This window comes from Lolium perenne, chromosome 6, assembly GCF_019359855.2.
Source record: "Lolium perenne isolate Kyuss_39 chromosome 6, Kyuss_2.0, whole genome shotgun sequence".
In the NCBI taxonomy this organism is placed as follows: Eukaryota; Viridiplantae; Streptophyta; class Magnoliopsida; order Poales; family Poaceae; genus Lolium; species Lolium perenne.
In genome coordinates, this window is record NC_067249.2 from 10,350,259 (window position 1) to 10,367,246 (window position 16,988).

The 16,988-nt window shown below is 43.0% G+C and overlaps 1 protein-coding gene and 1 long non-coding RNA gene across 3 annotated transcripts; both read right to left on the minus strand.

The window, feature by feature from the left end:
* Positions 1-1,221: 1,221 nt before the first annotated feature.
* On the minus strand, positions 1,222-5,257 carry LOC127310801 (protein FAR1-RELATED SEQUENCE 5). Its single transcript, XM_071822006.1, has 4 exons — positions 4,520-5,257; positions 2,450-4,411; positions 1,929-2,251; positions 1,222-1,386 (listed from the first exon to the last, which is right to left on the minus strand). The coding sequence occupies exons 2-4, from the start codon at positions 4,182-4,184 to the stop codon at positions 1,222-1,224; spliced, it is 2,223 nt and encodes a 740-aa protein (XP_071678107.1). The 5' UTR covers positions 4,185-4,411; positions 4,520-5,257.
* Positions 5,258-13,931: 8,674 nt separating this feature from the next.
* On the minus strand, positions 13,932-16,645 carry LOC127308919 (uncharacterized). 2 transcript variants are annotated; one of them, XR_011746433.1, is made up of 4 exons: positions 16,508-16,645; positions 16,257-16,415; positions 14,856-15,231; positions 13,932-14,521 (listed from the first exon to the last, which is right to left on the minus strand). It is a non-coding gene; the product is annotated as an uncharacterized lncRNA (long non-coding RNA). The 2 variants fall into 2 exon arrangements; XR_011746432.1 differs by lacking the exon at positions 16,508-16,645 and having other exon boundaries at positions 16,257-16,467.
* Positions 16,646-16,988: the final 343 nt, after the last annotated feature.

Sequence of the window (16,988 nt, forward strand, 5' to 3'; positions counted from 1 at the left end):
GTAATATTTCTCATTCTCACAGTTGCAAGTTGCAAACCATAGTATAATCCAAGCTACACGAGCTAACATTCTAAAGTTTAAAAAAAAAACTGAAAATAAATCTACATATAGACAATACTATGATCTACAAAGGTGGAAAATTTCGACTGGAAATACCTTATATTCGGAGATGTGCAAAAATGACAAAATTCTGATATCAATATGAGTGAACAGTGTGAGATTTCAGAATCTCAAAAATGACAAATTCTAATATCAATATAAGTGAACAGTGCTACAAAAATTCACTCTCAGAAATAATAATACCAGTATGATCCAAGGACCCATTTAGAGCTCGGATACCTATTCCCCGGGCGCCAAGAGGTTTTGCAGTATCGCTTTTCCAACGACGGCGCCGACCCGCGCAATCCAGGGGAACTGGTACGCCGCCGGTGAGAACATGAGGAGGAGAACGCCGAGGAGCAGGAGCGTGAAGCCGAGGTTGACGTGGGCGGCGGCTGCGGCCGGGTTGCCGAACGAGCAGGTCACGACAACCCAGCCGCCGAGGACGGAGACTCGCCCGAGGTCGAAGCAGAGGCGCTGCACGAGCTCAAGGAGCGCGCCATGATCAGGCATCATCAAGGAGCACGGCCTGCCACTGCTGGTGCTCGTGATTTCAAGTTTCACCTTTTGCGTTGTGTGTCCTGGAGGCGTGGCGTTCGTGGGGAATGTATATATAGGGGGCGGAGACGGTTTCCCTCGGTTTGCCGCCTACGTGCTTAACGCTGGCCGGGGCTTTACCGTTGGCCTTTCCGTCGCTGTCGTCGCTGTCGCTTAGGGATTCGAGTCATCTGTTGACCAAACTGCATGCATGTGTCTGTATATCCGGGTACTGAGAGCAACAATGCTACACCCGTACGGACTAAACAGCCTACGGACTAAACAGCCTACGCGCTGACGTGCGACGGACGTGGAGCCCGCGTGGATTACTTGATCAGAACCATGAAAGGGAAATAGAAAAAGGAAAATTAATCTCTCCCACGAGGGCAGGAGATAGAACCATCTGTACAACCGCACTGCTCCTCGATCCCCATCTCCAACTCGCCGGTGGCTGCGCCGCGACGCTGGCGACGGAAGGGCGACGGAAGCTGCGCGACCTCTTCGGAAGGAGAGCGGCGAGCTGCCCCTCTTATGAAGTGCCCCGGTGACCTCCCCTTCATCTGACGGCGCGCATCGACCTCCACCTCATCGGAAGCGAATCGGCGAACTCTGGGTCGTCATTGGCGGCGTGGCGAGCTCGCCTCTACACAAGCAGCGCGGCGACGACCTCATCCGCATTCCGAAGCGGCGCGGCGAGCTCGCCCTCTTCTGCTGCTGGGGGGCGACCTCCTCGTCCTCGGCGGCTGAACGCTATTGATCGTCAGTGGCGAACAGCTGAGCTCGCTATCTTCAGAAGCAGCAGTGTGACCTCCTCCTCTCCGGCTAATGGTGGTCTCGCTGTGTAGATTACAAGAAGCAGCATCTCGTGAGATCACTTGTCAGAAGCATCAGCTTTTGGTCTCATTTGTGTGAATTTGAACTATCAAATGTATGAGAAATTGCAAATGCTGCAGCTGGTAGCTTTGTTCTGCTAAAATAAAGTGACATGATGTATGCTGTGATCATGAACTAATGCCAAATTCAAAAGATTCCTGCTCCAAATAAAGCCATAAAATGACATGGATGCTCTAGTATGTACTGAAAATAAAGAAATGCATCCTTGAGTAGCAAAACTAAATTATCTACCTCATGTTCCATATTTTGTTGTTGTAGAATATCATTCTCCGAAGATTTTCTTTTTGTGTTGGATCTTTTATTTTTCAATTTTGTGGAGCGGGCCTGAAATAAATACTAAATTAGTAAACTTAAAATATGTAGAGCTTTTCAATGAAACAAGATATTGGCATACATACTTCTTGGTCAGATTTCTTCTTCTCCCTTTGTGCAGCTTTTTTTTTATCCCTTTGTTCGGCCTTTTTCTTCTTTTCTCTTGCTTCACGAATAAGCTTATCAACCTTAGATTCTTTTCTCAATAAAGGAGGACGCCCAGCACATCTAACAGCTATTGGACTCAGTATAGTTTTACTTGTTTCCCCAATAGATGGTGCACCACCTTCATGTATACCAAGATGTTCGATGCTATTTTCAGAACTTGAGTTACCAGATGGTTTAATTTTCAGATTGCGAAGTTGTTCAATCAAATCATTGCATGACTCCTCTGACATGGAGCCTGTCTCTGCAAGTGGGAAGAAAAAATTGCACAACTTATCAAAACGTTTTGCAACAGGAGTGTCTTCCATGCCTCCATATGTGCACCGGATGAAATTGTGCTTTCTTTTCACATTTTTTCTCCACCGATCAAGGATGTACTGTGAAGGAACTTGCTTGATTTTCTTGTGAGTCAGCACACATAACACATGCGTACAAATAATACCTCTGAACTCAAAATGGCGACATGAACACTTAACTTCAAACTCTTCCGCATTGAAATATACATGGTACACATAATCTTTTCTCCATCCTTCTTCTTTGTCAATTAGCACATCCTCAATTATTTTGTATGTTTCCACTGCCCCTTCTTTTTGTATGAAATTACGGTCACAGTACATAATGTTTGTTAGCTCTTGTTGAAACTCTTTGAACTTCGAGTTTGTATAGACTGATTGAAACTGCTGCTCGATGTCAAAGTGTGTGACACAAGGTATGGTTGAATGGAAAGAATTAAAATCAGCAAGTATCTCTTTCTCAACTTTGTCACGAAGAGCATTCTCATATTGGATGGTAAAATGCTTCAATGTTGTCTTGGCATTAACATACCCATCAAAGAATGCATGCATACTCTCACTACGTTGTGTAGTGGACATACCCGCCCAAAAGGTATCTTTCACAAATGCTGGAACCCAACGGTGCCGATTTTCATAGAGCCCTTTAAGCCATTCATTATCAGCAATATTATACCTCTCAAGCATACGCATCCAAGAATCTTCAAAATCTTTAATTGTTAACGAATCATAAACTACTTTGCCAATTGCAGTCTTGATATACTCATATTCATCATATCCTCCTAACTTCTCAGGTAGCTTCTTCATTATATGCCACAAGCACCACCTGTATCGAGCATCTGGAAAAACTATTTCCACGGCATTCTGGATAGCTTTTGCTTGATCGGTCACAATAGCTTTTGGTTGACGATTTGACATACATGCCAGCCATGCTTCAAATAACCAAACAAATGTTGGGGTATCTTCATTTGATAATAAAGCACATCCTAGCAACACAGATTGTCCATGATGGTTCACTCCAACAAAACAAGCAAAAGGCATATCATATTTGTTGACCAAGTATGTGGTGTCGAAAGTTATGACGTCATCAAAGGAATCATATACTGCTCTACTTCTTGCATCAGCCCAAAAGACATTCCTAAGTCGGGATTCATCATCAACATCCATGACACTAAAAAAATTTGGATTGTCTGATTGCATTTTCATAAAATAGTTACGAACAGCCTCGGCATCACCACTTCCAAGTTTCAATCTTCTAGTTTTGTCTAGATAATTGCGACATTCTTTCTCACCAAATGTCAAATTCTCATGACCATCCGCTGCCACAACAAGAGAATTGAAATTCTTGTTTACTCGTATTCCAGCCCGGTCATTCAACTCAAGCCTACGCTTAACATTGTAGTCCAGCCTTTTGTTGCATCTAAATAACCGAGATTTATGTGGACTTAGTGTATGATTATGATCCAAAATGACCATCGAAATATGAAAATTTCCTTCCGGACCACGAACAATATTAATTTTAGCTTTACATCCTAACCCAGCTGTTGGCTTTGGCTTCAATATATTTCTTGAGTTGGACTCAGTCTTACCATGACGAGAGCAACAAATTGTGAGGTACTTCAGCTCTCCATTTGCATCTCTGTTTGAGCTTCTTCTCGTCACACCAAACCCTTTTGCTTTAGCGTAATTTTTGTAGTACTCTCGCACATCATTCTCAGTATCAAATGTCATCCCCAATTCCGGATCTGCGAGTAACACATCTGCTTGAGTTGCACTCTGGTCCTCTTCAAGTTCCACGCTGCTTTTCTTCTGATGCTCAATGCCATCGTCATCACTTGAAATAGACATGTCACTTGAATTTTGAACACTACAAGTTTGATCATCCATTCCTACAAATCATAAAGTAAAATTCAGCCCATGATTGATATTACATGACGCACTGTTGACCTATTCATATGGACATCAAACCTGCAGATTTTCAGTTTGGATCGATCTGGATGATGGCAAACCTTCTTGATCAACTCGAGCAGCTTGGCCGTCCGTGAGTCCGGGTACTTGGGTGGATGTCTGTCAAAAACGAGCAGCTCCGCCGGCGGCACGACGACAAGGTCTACCTGCAGTTTAAAGAAAACAGTGAGCTTCCGGTATGTGGCCTTGCGTTGACGACAACATGGAGGCAGGCAGCTCTGTCTTCCCCGATATGAACCAGGTGCCAAACTTACGTTGCAGTTTCCCTTTGTTGCAAGTCCGGTGTCCCGGGAGCAGCTCGGCCGGCGGCACGACGGCGAGGTCTACCTGCAGGTTGATGTTGAGGAAGACGGAGCTCTCCGTACGGGCGTCCGGCCGATCACGACGGAGCTACGGGCGTCCGGCCGATCACGACGGAGCTGCAGTTTCCGATCTCAAAGAAGATCAAAACATACGGAGCAGTTTGAGATTTTGGCTGCAAAATTAGCGGCACATCCTGCCTTTTTTCCGTTCAGCCTCCACGTAGGATTCATGCCTCGTCAGCCTGTAAGTCATCCGTAACCATCCGTATGTTTAGCATTATTGTACTGAGAGTATAGCAGCTTTTCTAGACATACGTATTGCACGGAAGATTCCCTTGGAGTGGGGCCGGACCTGCACAGGGCGCTCAGGCCAGCCCATGGCCCTGTCTGAGCTCCATGTAGAAGAAATATTCGCTCGTTTCCCTCGCTCCCTCCGCCGCCGGCCAAGGCCAAGCCGCTAGCTGTTTCCTTCCATCTCGATTTGCTGCTTCGGTGGCGGGTGAGAGAAGGAGAGTTAGGTCTTCCGGCAACCGCGTTTTAGTGGTGGCAGCGCCGCCGCTCGCCGCATCGAGTAAGTTTCTGGCAGCTCCTACCCCACCTCGGTGGAGCCTTTGCCGGCGGCATCGAGGAGCTCGTCCGGCCCTGGGAACGGCCCTTTTGGTGCCCTCGGGCATGGCTGGCGAGGCGGCAGCGGTGGCCACGCTTTCGGCTTGTGTCCTCGGGCTCGTGCCTCGCTTCGATGGCGCTGGATTCCGTCGCCATTGACGAAATTCTGGAGGCCTGTACAGTAGTCAGTGGGCAGCGACGGCAGTCCGGCCTGTTCCGCTTGGTGTCCGGGGTTGCTTCCGGTAGCCACCTACCTCCCTTTTGGTTTATGGTCTGGGCAAGAGGGGTGGTTAGCTCCGGTGGCTCTTCCCGGCGTGGAGGAAGAGGAGCCGGACCTGGAGAGAGTTCGCTTGCACAGCAACGTCAAGGATCTGATTGCTTTTCTTAATTTTCGTGGAGGTTGTCTGTGCATTTTTCCAAGGGGCTGTTCATGTACTTCTGGAATCTTCTGGTGTGTGCACGTTGGATGTACTCTGTTTTTTAATATTAGTCTCATATGTTCTTCTAGAAAAAAACATTGCTGATTGTAGAGTTCTTCTATTTTTTCTTACAAAGTACATATGACATACACATAAAGTCCTGTGTGTTTCAAAAAAAAAAGTTATGTGCTTATTCATAAATTGCAAAGATTCTCTACATACTGATGTGAAGAGTTCTACTTTTTTGTCTTACAGGGTACATATAACATATCTATAAAGTCCTATGCATTCATAGATGGCAGAGATTTTCAACACTGCGATTGTAGAGTTCTTCCATATTTTTTTTACCAAGTCCGTACACTATCTTCAAAAGGTTCCATGCTTTTATCTCATGAACTCGGGTGTCAAATCATATCAACGGAGTCTGGTCATGGTGGAATCAGCAAACCGAAGCACAGAGCAACCCCAAATCAAGTTAGCTAATTCGCTGTTGATTTTTTTTTTTTTGCTAATTCGCCAAACACATAGCAAATTACCTACAAACTCTGGACCCATCCTAATAGTAGTAGCGACCCAATTATTTAGATCCTGCCAAAAATAAGATGCAACACAAGAAAACCTGTGTGCAGTTGATACGCACCCAAAAAAATTGGTGGCTCTAGTTAAATAAAACACAAACCAGATTCTAAACCCCAAATGTGTGGATGCACGCCGGAAAAACGAAATTTACGGGTCGACAAAAGCCTCCGCGCGCGCCAGCCCGCCCTTGTTGGCCACTCGTGCTGGCCGACCGCGCGCCTGCCCACCCACGATGGCCGCTCGCGCTAGCCGCCCGCGCGCATGCCCCCCTACGATGGCCGCTCGCGCTGGCCACCCACGCGCCCGCCCATGGCCGCTCGCGCGCCGCTCGACCCGGCGCCACCGTTGCTAGTCGCGTGCGCCGCCTGACCCGCCGATCTTGACCACCTCTGCCTCATCTCGGCCGCGATCTGCCAAAATACAACCCAACCGGTGGCTAATTCTGGCGAGCGTGGTTCGATTTTTGCCCATCTCCGATTGGATTATGTAGTAGTTCGCCGGAATTTGGCCGTACTCCGGCGAGTCTACCGGCAAAATGTGTTCGCGCGAGGTGATTTTTTCAATCGACAGGGCATTGACCGTATGCAGATTGGCCTGCAGAATCGACTTCGAAAACCTAATTATGGAGATCGTGGACTTATATGCAGGTTGGCCTGCAAAAAAAATTACAGGTTTAACCGTTTTGCGGTGTCTCATCTGGACAAAAAAAACGTCAAAACCCCCAAACTGACCTGCAAATATCCGGGTTTGACCAATTTGGGAGGTTGCTAGAGATGCTCTGACATGCCTCCCTCTCCCAGCTCAACCGGCTCCAGCGTGTTGAAGAGCTCCGCCTTGAGCCTTTGACCGCCCGCGCCGAACTCTACGCATGTGCAAACCGCAGGTCAGAGGTGTAGCACTCCGGCACCTAGAAGACCCAGCTCCAGCGTATAAAATACATATTTTGTTCGGGTTCTAGATTTACAAGTTTTACAAAGTTTGATAGAAAATATAGAAAGATATATTAAGATCCATGATACCAAAATACATATAATATAAAAATGTATTCTATCATGATTCTAATACAATAAATATTATATTTCAAGTGTCAATATTTAACTAAAAAAATTAATCGAAGTTCACAAAGTTTGACTTTGACAAAACCCGGACCGCAAAGTAATTGTGAACAGAGGGAGTACTGAAGAGCGATGACACGAATCCCCTTGGATGTTGGAAGATTCTATATATAAATTAAATTTGGGAATTCTGGTGTCTGGCAGCTGAAACAATTCACAGTGAAACAAAGAGTAAATGACAATGGAGTGGCCGTTCCTCTCGATTCAGCCCCTGTCTCCCTAGCCACGGCCGTCGTGGCCTGGGAGCAGCAACCGTGGTCACGGCCATCCTAGCCTGGGAGCAGCAACCCTGGTATACAACTGACTTGGTGTTGGTTCGGCCGACGAAAACACGTATTGGGCTTCAAATTTAAGTTTGATGGGGCAATTTTGTTAGCGGTGCTATAGCTCCTCTAGCGGCTGCACGCTTTAGCCATAATTAGCGGCACTTTAGCGGATGTAGTGCCCATAACGGCAGAAACAGGCTTAGCATCGCGAAAGGCTGTTCGAGAAGCTATAGCGTAGCTATAGGCGGCTATTTTTTTTCCTTGGTCCATACAATCCTTACAAAAATCTTCAAATCGTTCACAATGTAATATCATAGAGTCCTTCATGTATCCTCAAATACATGCGGTATTAATTGAGAAGAAGATGTTGGCATGGGGCCCTCAAATAAATAAAACACCCGCATAGTACATTGTTACATTTCATAGGAGATAAGTAAAAACAATTCATAAAAAGTATACATTTGCATCTATTATAGCCGTGTTAATACCTCCGGGTATGATCCAGTCGTCTTATTACACGACTTAGTATAGCCATGAGGTCCTTAACAAAATAACCATATCGTACACCGGGTAACAACATGTAGTCCTTATCAAAATCTTCATAGGGTACACAACGTAATATCATAGAGTACTTCATGTAACCTCATACACTGGCTGTATTAATCGTGAAGATATTTGCATAGTACATTGTTGCATCTGATAGAGGAGACAAGTCAAAACAAAAAATGAATCACCCACACAATACATTGTTGCATCTTGATGCATGTAAAATGTATACATGAATTTTGTACTTTATTGACACATATTCCCACATATTTGCAACATATATGATGTTATACCCATGTTTATATTGATTTATGGGGATTTACCAATGATCCCATAATTATTTTGGTTATAACTCTCCAGAACAGGAAAAACCCTGCTTTGTGTATTTTCCACTTTCAAATTGAGCTAGGATTTCGGTGACTTCAATATTTCACCACGAGAAGCATCTGGAGCACCTAAACCTCACGAGGGAGGACCTGAGGCCCAAATGAGGGGTGGTGGCGCGCCCCAGTAAGGGGGTGCACCATCCACCTCCGTTTCGCCGTTAACCGTCCGATTCGCTTCAATGTTGCGCCAACTGACTTGGTTTGACCTAAAACCCCTATATATGAACCCCTAGGGTTTCCTCGAGGAGGGCGCCGCAGAAACACCAAAATAGAGGTTGCAACACGGAAGAATTGAGGGGGGAACTCCACCAGAGCCGCCGTCGGAGGGATCTCCACCTTCTCCAACGTCTTCCACATCAACACCATGATGAAGGGGGCGTAGTCCACCTCTGGACTATGGGTTTGGGGCAGTAGCTTGATCTATTTCTCTCTCGTTCTTCATAGATCTTAGTATCATATGAGCTGTCCAACATGATTATGGTCAAAATATGAGATGATCGAGAGGATCAATTCTCATGCGGCCCTCGAAAAAAGAAAAAATAATCACCCACACAATACATTGTTGCATCTCATAGAGGTGACAAGTCAACATAGGAACTATCTAAGAATTACACATTTGAATCTCTTTTAGCCATCCTCATACCTTTGGGTGTGATATCGTCATCTTGTTGATTTGACCTTGTATAGTCCATGCGGTCCTTATCAAATCTCCATATTGTTCATAGTGTGTTATCATAGAGTCCTTCATGTACCCCAAAATACAAGCGGCATTACTCGATAAGATATTGGCCTGCCGCTCTCAAAGAATCACCCATATAGTACATTGTTGCATCTCGTAGAGGTGGATAAGTCAAGACAATAACTATTTAAGACTTACCCTATTGAATCTCTTTTAGACCTCCTCATACCTCTGGGTGTGATATCATCATCTTGTCGATTTGACCTATTGATCTGAACTGGATTTGTCAATTTTATCTACAATCCTTATTTCTAAAAAAAATGGCATGAAATGGAATGAAATTGAATATGCAGCTTGCATCTGTTCCATATATAGAACAGTGAGAAAATGACAGAACAAACAAGCCTCAATGTAGTTCACAATCAAGCTTCTATATATAAATTAAATTTGAGAATTCTGGTGTCTGGCAGTTGAAACAGTTCACAGTGGAGCAAAGAGTAAATGACAATGGAGTGGCGTTCCTCTCGATTCAGCCCCTGTCTCCCTAGCCACGGCCGTCGTGGCCTGGGAGCAGCAACCGTGGTATACAACTGGCTTGGTGTTGGTTCGGCCGACGAAAACACGTATTGGGCTTCAAATTCGAGTTTGATGGGGCAATTTTGTTAGCGGTGATATAGCTCCTCTAGCGGCTGCACGCTTTAGCCATAATTAGCGGCACTTTAGCGGATGTAGTGCCCATAACGGCAGAAACATGCTTAGCATCGCGAAAGGCTGTTCGAGAAGCTATAGCGCATCTATAGGCGGCTATTTTTTTTTCCTTGGTCCATATCCTTACAAAAATCTTCAAATCGTTCACAGTGTAATATCATAGAGTCCTTCATGTTTCCTCAAATACATGCGGTATTAATTGAGACGAAGATGTTGGCATGGGGCCCTCAAATAAATAAAACACCCGCATAGTACATTGTTGCATTTCATAGGAGATAAGTAAAAAACAATTCATAAAAATTATACATTTGCATCTATTATAGCCGTGTTAATACCTCCGGGTATGATCCAGTCGTCTTATTACATGACTTAGTATAGCCATGCGGTCCTTAACAAAATAACCATATCGTACACCGGGTAACAACATGTAGTCCTTATCAAAATCTCCATAGCGTACACAACGTAATATCATAGAGTACTTCATGTAACCTTATACACAGGCTATATTAATCGTGAAGATATTTGCATAGTACATTGTTGCATCTGATAGAGGAGACAAGTCAAAAAAAAAAATTCTTAAGAATTGCACGGTTGCATCTGTTTTAGCCTTGCTCATACCTTTAAGTGTGATACCGTTGACTTATGATGTGACCTTGTATATCCATGTGGTCCTTAACGAAATAGCCATATCGTACACCGGGTAATATCATATAGTCCTTGTGTATCCTCTATGCATTAGCCTGAATCCTACGATAGATGGTGTTTTCATTCATTTAATTTATATTAGTCAAGGCTAGACTGAGACAAATATTTGTGTTATTTGAATGAATAGTTTATGATCAATTACTCTTAAGGTACGATGCTATGCTATATATAGTTTAGTCTTAGTTCTGCGGACACCCTAATGATGACTCACTCACATCTCTATTTTGATACATATGTATGTGACAAATTTCCTTAACCGTTTAGATTGTTAATATGTCCACTCGAAGTGAAGCTCTAGTTGATAGGTATTTCGACATGACAAATCATGTTACATTTCTTAGGACCCAAACAAACAGTGTTGGGTCAAAAAAAAAGGTGACTTCAACATTCAGTTTTTCATTGTTGATTAATACAACAACATCAAATTTTGGGCAAAGCTTGTATGCCAATGTCTATAGGGCATCCAAGAAAAAAGACAATTGTCTGGAGCATGCGGTCCTTTAAAAATCTCCCATATGGTACATTGTTGCATCTCGTAGAGTCATCTTTATCGTTGGGGTAGTTCATGATAACTCGTTTCCGACAATTGATTGTGCTCTTTGAATAAATAATTTATGATGTATAGTTTAGTTTGACTTCCGAGGATACCCTAATGATGAATAACTCAGATGTCTATTTTGATACACATGCATGTTGAGAGTGTCGTCTTAATTGACAAATCTCTTTAACCTTTTAGATTGTTAATATGTCCACTGGAAGAGGAGCTTTAGTTGATAGGTATTTAGACATGCCAACTCATGTTGCAGGTGTTGGGACCCAGACAAAAAGTTTAGGAGTTTGGGCGCCTACAAGGAGTTAAGGACAACCTCCACGACTACCGTATGGAATAGAACACCGACAAGAAGCTAGAACAATGGAGATACGATTTGCCACTATCGTATGAGGTGGCTCCAATATAGGTCGAGGGCACAACAGTATGACCGTCTCATATCCGCTAAGCTCCTCGACAAGAATAAGTAGCCGAAGACATAACCTGTGTGGTGTCCACTCATGGCCACCGCGAAAAGTATCATCAAGATCCTCCCAATCTTGAACAATAGAAAAGGAAAGAAGAAGAATTGTAGGAAATCTTGTATATTTGTAGAAAATCTTGTATACCAATGTCCATAGGGCATCTAAGAAAAAACAAATTGTTCGGAGCATGCAGTCCTTCGAAAATATCCCATATGGTACATTCTTGTATCTCGTAGAGTCCTCTTTATCGTAGGGGTCGTTCATAGTCACCCGTTTCCGATAATTATTTGTGTTATCTGAATGAATAGTTTATGATCAATTACTCTAATGTATGATGATATATTATATATAGTTTAGCTTGAGTTCCGCGGACACCCTAATGATGACTCACTCACATCTCTATTTTCATACACATGTATGTGACAAATTAAGCTCTAGTTGATAGGTATTTCGACATGACAAATCATGTTGCATTTCTTAGGGCCCTAACAAACAGTGTTGGGTATTAAAAAAGGTGACTTCAGCATTCAGTTTTTTAATTGTTGATTAATACAACAACATAAAATTTTGGGCAAAGCTTGTATGCCAATGTCTATAGGGAATCCAAGAAAAAAGACAATTGTCCGGAGCATGCGGTCCTTTAAAAATCTCCCATATGGTACATTGTTGCATCTCGTAGAGTCCTCTTTATCGTTGGGGTAGTTCATAGTAACTCGTTTCCGACAATTGATTGTGATATTTGACTGAATAATTTATGATCAACGTCCCTAGGTCATGATGATGTATAATTTAGTTTGAGTTCCGAGGATACTCTAATTATGAATCACTCACATGTCTATTTTGATACACATGCATGTTGAGAGTCTCGTCTTAATTGACAAATTTCCTTAACCTTTTAGATATTTAATATGTCCACTAGAAGAGAAGCTTTAGTTGATAGGTATTTAGACATGCCAAATCATGTTGCAGGTGTTAGGACCTAGACAAAAAGTTTAGGAGTTTGGGCGCCTACAAGGACAACCTCCACGACTACCGTATGGAATAGAACACCGAAAAGAGGCTAGAACAAAGGAGATACGATTTGCCACTGTCGTATGAGGTGGCTGCAATATGGGTCGAGGGCACGACAGTATGACCGTCTCATATCCGCTAAGCTCCTGGACAAGAATAAGTACCCGATGCGATGCCCCTTGGTTATGAATCATATGATCCTTAACATGTGTGGTGTCATCTCATGGACTATATTGTTTGTCAGTCATCTCCAACATTGGTTTGCTTGATTCGACCATCATTTCATATCAAAAGCATTACTAACTCCGCTCTTAAGTACAAGGCCAATTTTTTTAGACGACTTTTAATTAGTAATTGGGTCAATTAAATATGAGTTGCATGTCACTCAAAACTATATCATGGGAATCACATTTCAATGAACTTTCCAATGATATGTTTTTGAATGACATGTAACTTATATTTGGTTGACTAACTCATTACTTAAAATTTAACACGAAAATGATGTGGCCTTGTATTCATGGATGGAGGGGGTATCTACTAATACACATATTGATTAGAACAGTATTTCATTTTATTTGACCATTCATGCATTTACATCGACACAACGTTCCACCGAAGCGTGGAGTCGCGAAGCTCAAAATATTCCATATTTTGAAATACCTTTTCCGTTGGCTACTTGAACTTACGGAGTTTAATAATATTATGAAATATTATGCAGCCCAATAAGTCTTCATTTGTTGTCTTCACGTCGTAAGTATTTTTACAGTACAAAACTTGTTTCTCAAAGGCGCTTCACAATTATTCCATAATGGACCATTTTCATAACTTCTAAAGTACTTATGAATTGTCTCCCTGCGCTACTAAGTAAGCACTTAGTTTTTAGAGGTGATTCCAAAGTATTTCATAACGGACCATTCTCCATCGTATAGAGTCCTTCTAAATTGGTGAGAACTACATTATAAAGTCCTCGTGATTATACTGTAAAGTTCACACAGTGTGTTTGTAAAGTACTTCAAATTTATTGACTTCATACACTGAGCTGGTGACATCCACGTTATGAAGTCTTTGCATCTATACTGTAAAGTTATGCAATATAATTGCAAAATTAATTAAAAGCTCTCGAAGGCCTTCAAATTGGTTCCACAAATGCGATAGAGAAATCGCCACATCAAATGGCATTGACAAAGATAAATTGGTTCATCAAACAGATAGAACAAAAAATATAAATCTAGATGCATCTAGTTTTATCATCAGCTTTTATCATCTGTAGATCTTTGCAAGAATTAGCAAGTAATAATACAGGTGTAATGAGCAAAAAATATCCTCCAACTTATAACAGCAACGACACATCTCTTTGGAGCAGAATATTTAGAAACTACACTCTAATGGTGAGTTAAATATAACAGCATAGATATAAGTGTAATGAGCACACCTAATGGAATAACTTAATATGTAGGCTAATCATCCACGGGTGTTGCATCAAACTCATGTCCTAATTACCATAAACAACAATCCATCACACAACAATCCGAAGCACTAACTAATTAGACCTGCAACAACAAAGTGCTAACTTGTTTAGAAAGTTCTACAACTTGAAGTGGCAAAGCTGTGCATTCAATAGTTTAAATTTCTACTACTGAAATCCTCCTGCAGCCAGAAAATATGTGAGGACGATGATGGTGGCCGCCATGTAAAACCGAGACGAAGACCGGAGGCTGTGAAAAAATGTGGGCCCAGATCGAAAAATAAAGGAAAACGTAGAACCCAGATCCATGGGAGCCTCCAGTCGCCGCCGCCCAAGATGCAGCTCCAGCACAATCCTCGCGGTGACGCACGAGGGTAAGCGCAGCCACATTGAGAATGGATTTTCCGGTCCCGTCGGTGGCTAATGGCTTCCAAGGCAGTTTTCTCTGGCAGGGCCTGAAAATATAAATACATATATTAATAATGATCTACGGTGCATTAGGAAATAATTCCATTTCCCAAGTAGGACAAAAAAACCCTATGAAAATAAGGTGTTTGTCATAGCCGAAGAAAAGTCAGGCTGAATAAATTAGGAAAACTTAACCAACATGATAATAACCAAGATAGTAATTGTTTGCAACTAGTTTTATTAACCCGAGATCTCACAAAATTACATATTTCAAAATTTATTTAAAAAAAACTATGCCACAAAGAGCAGACAGTGTTGACAAAATCACATGGATTATGAATTTTTTTTTGGAAAATGAACTAGGACCAGGGTGATTGGTACCCAAAGAAGTACTGCCATCCAAACTTTGTGCTCCACATAAAAAATCACAATGACCAGGAGGAGATGCATCAAGTAGAAAATCCCAGGTATGAAGATGTGCAAATCTACTTGGGCCTGGACGGAATCAAGAAAGAGCCTCGGGTTAGTGCCAAGGTGGAGACAACAACACTCCCATATCAAGAGAATGGAGTCGAGGAGGTAAACAAAGATGAATTGCAGCTCCATGATGGACGCGGCTGCCTGCCCATGTGGCTCGCTGGCCACGGGGACCTCCTTGTCTCGGCTCCTGCCTTGGCCGTCCGGAATACGCCATGGCGACATCTGAATGATAAAAGACGACATCGATGTGAATCGACCATAGAGAACTTCACTGAACCTGAATAATGCAATAGACATATAGCAATAAATGAAAACCTCAGAACCGAAACATTTCACAGAACAATAGAAATAAGAAAGCCAGCATGAAAACTGCCAAAGATGGGAGAACTTTACATTCATTTAGATTCAGATTGACCATAACCTGCTATTTGCTACCAAAAGCAACAAATAAAACAGAAAGAGCTATGTGCATCATAAACTTCTCCTGGGGCATAGATACGGGCTATTTGGAAGCCTTATATGGGGGATAGACACATGCTATGTTGACTGACTATCTGGCCATAAACAACTTCATAACTAAATACGGTAAATAGTAAATCTAACAGTGTGGGATACATTAAAATAACTTCAGGCAGTAAATTAGAACACACAGCTAAGGAAGACATCATAATATAAGACAACATTCTTCAACACAACTACTCTCTAATAAAAAAGGTTCCAAATGGCAGCACATACAACACTACAAGCCGCCCCTGAGCTGATCATTTACTGCCTAAACCTGCAGCTAGATTGCAGACTGACCTGCTTTGAAAATGGTGGCCAACAAGTACATCTGCAATTGACGGGTACTGATCTATTGATTTTTAAACTTCAGCGTCGTCTATGCTTGTCTAGAACACTAAAGCACAGAATTAACTTATGAAACAAACAGGAGTAAGCCGAACGCATTTGCAACTGGCAGGAAAAGATCCCGAACAAAAATCTTTATGGGTACTGATGTACAAGATTCACTGTTAGCTATTGTAAAATGTTGGTGAATTTATTTATAAAGTTTGGAAAAGTTTTCCGAATATAAATTTGTAGTAATTTGTCATATGGATTATCATACAGTACAATCTGCCACAAAAAATGAACTCAAAGGACTGGAGAAGAACCTAGAGTACTGTAGCGAACCAAATTATTGAGATCGAACAAACAAAGCAGAGGGAACCAATTGAAGGAAATGGGGCTCGCAAAGCTGGGTGCTGTGATAAAAATGGCACCTCCAGGTAAAAAAAAAAAAAGGAAACGCAGAGTGCAGACCAAAGAAACAGATCACGGGGAAGCCTCGGGTCGCCGTCGCCCATCCCCATACTTGGCGCAATAGTCAAGCGAGCCCGACTCCGGTACTGAAGAGCGAAGCTGTGAAGCTCCCTTGACGCCGGAAGAGCACGCGGCGTGGCGACTGGCGAGGCCCGACCACTGTATTCCATGAATCCGGAGAAAATCCCTATAATTTTAGATTCGCGGAGGAAAAGAATCGAGGAGAAGAAAAACAAGGGATGGGATCTCACCTGAGTAGCAGATCGGTAAATCCTTGGTGGCCGCAATGGAGAAGCTATCTCAGATCTTCCCCAAATCTGGTCGACGCACGGACGAGCAGAGGCAGCGGAGGCGAGGACAGGGAGAACGATTCCGCTCTCTGAGGTACAGAGGAGACGACCGGATTTTGAACTCGAACTAGTCTCGGTGCCGTCTTGTACAATACCGCACGTCCCAAGCGGGCCCCCTACCGTATATCATACGAGAAGGTACCATGTATCTACTCGTATTGGAACGAAAAGGCCGGTCAAACCTTGCAGCACGTGGGCCTGGCGACCGAATCTTACAGCAATGAGGACGGCGGTTGATATCGACAGCGCCCCATATCAGCTTCGCGAACGCATTTTCGCCGGGGCACAGGTAAGGATGGCAATGGGCAGGATATGGGCAGGGTAGAGCAATACCATACCCATATCCGTATAGTCAATGGGTACAAACTTCTACCCATACCCG

Bases quoted from the DNA above. Each gene is read 5' to 3' on its own strand.
- LOC127310801 (XM_071822006.1), bottom strand. From the start codon at position 4,184: ATGGATGATCAAACTTGTAGTGTTCAAAATTCAAGTGACATGTCTATT. The intron at 2,252-2,449 runs GTATTATTTGTA...TCCCACTTGCAG, and splicing joins TCGCCATTTTGAGTTCAGAG to AGACAGGCTCCATGTCAGAG. The intron at 1,387-1,928 runs GTATGTATGCCA...GACGATCAATAG, and splicing joins AGAAGAAATCTGACCAAGAA to CGTTCAGCCGCCGAGGACGA.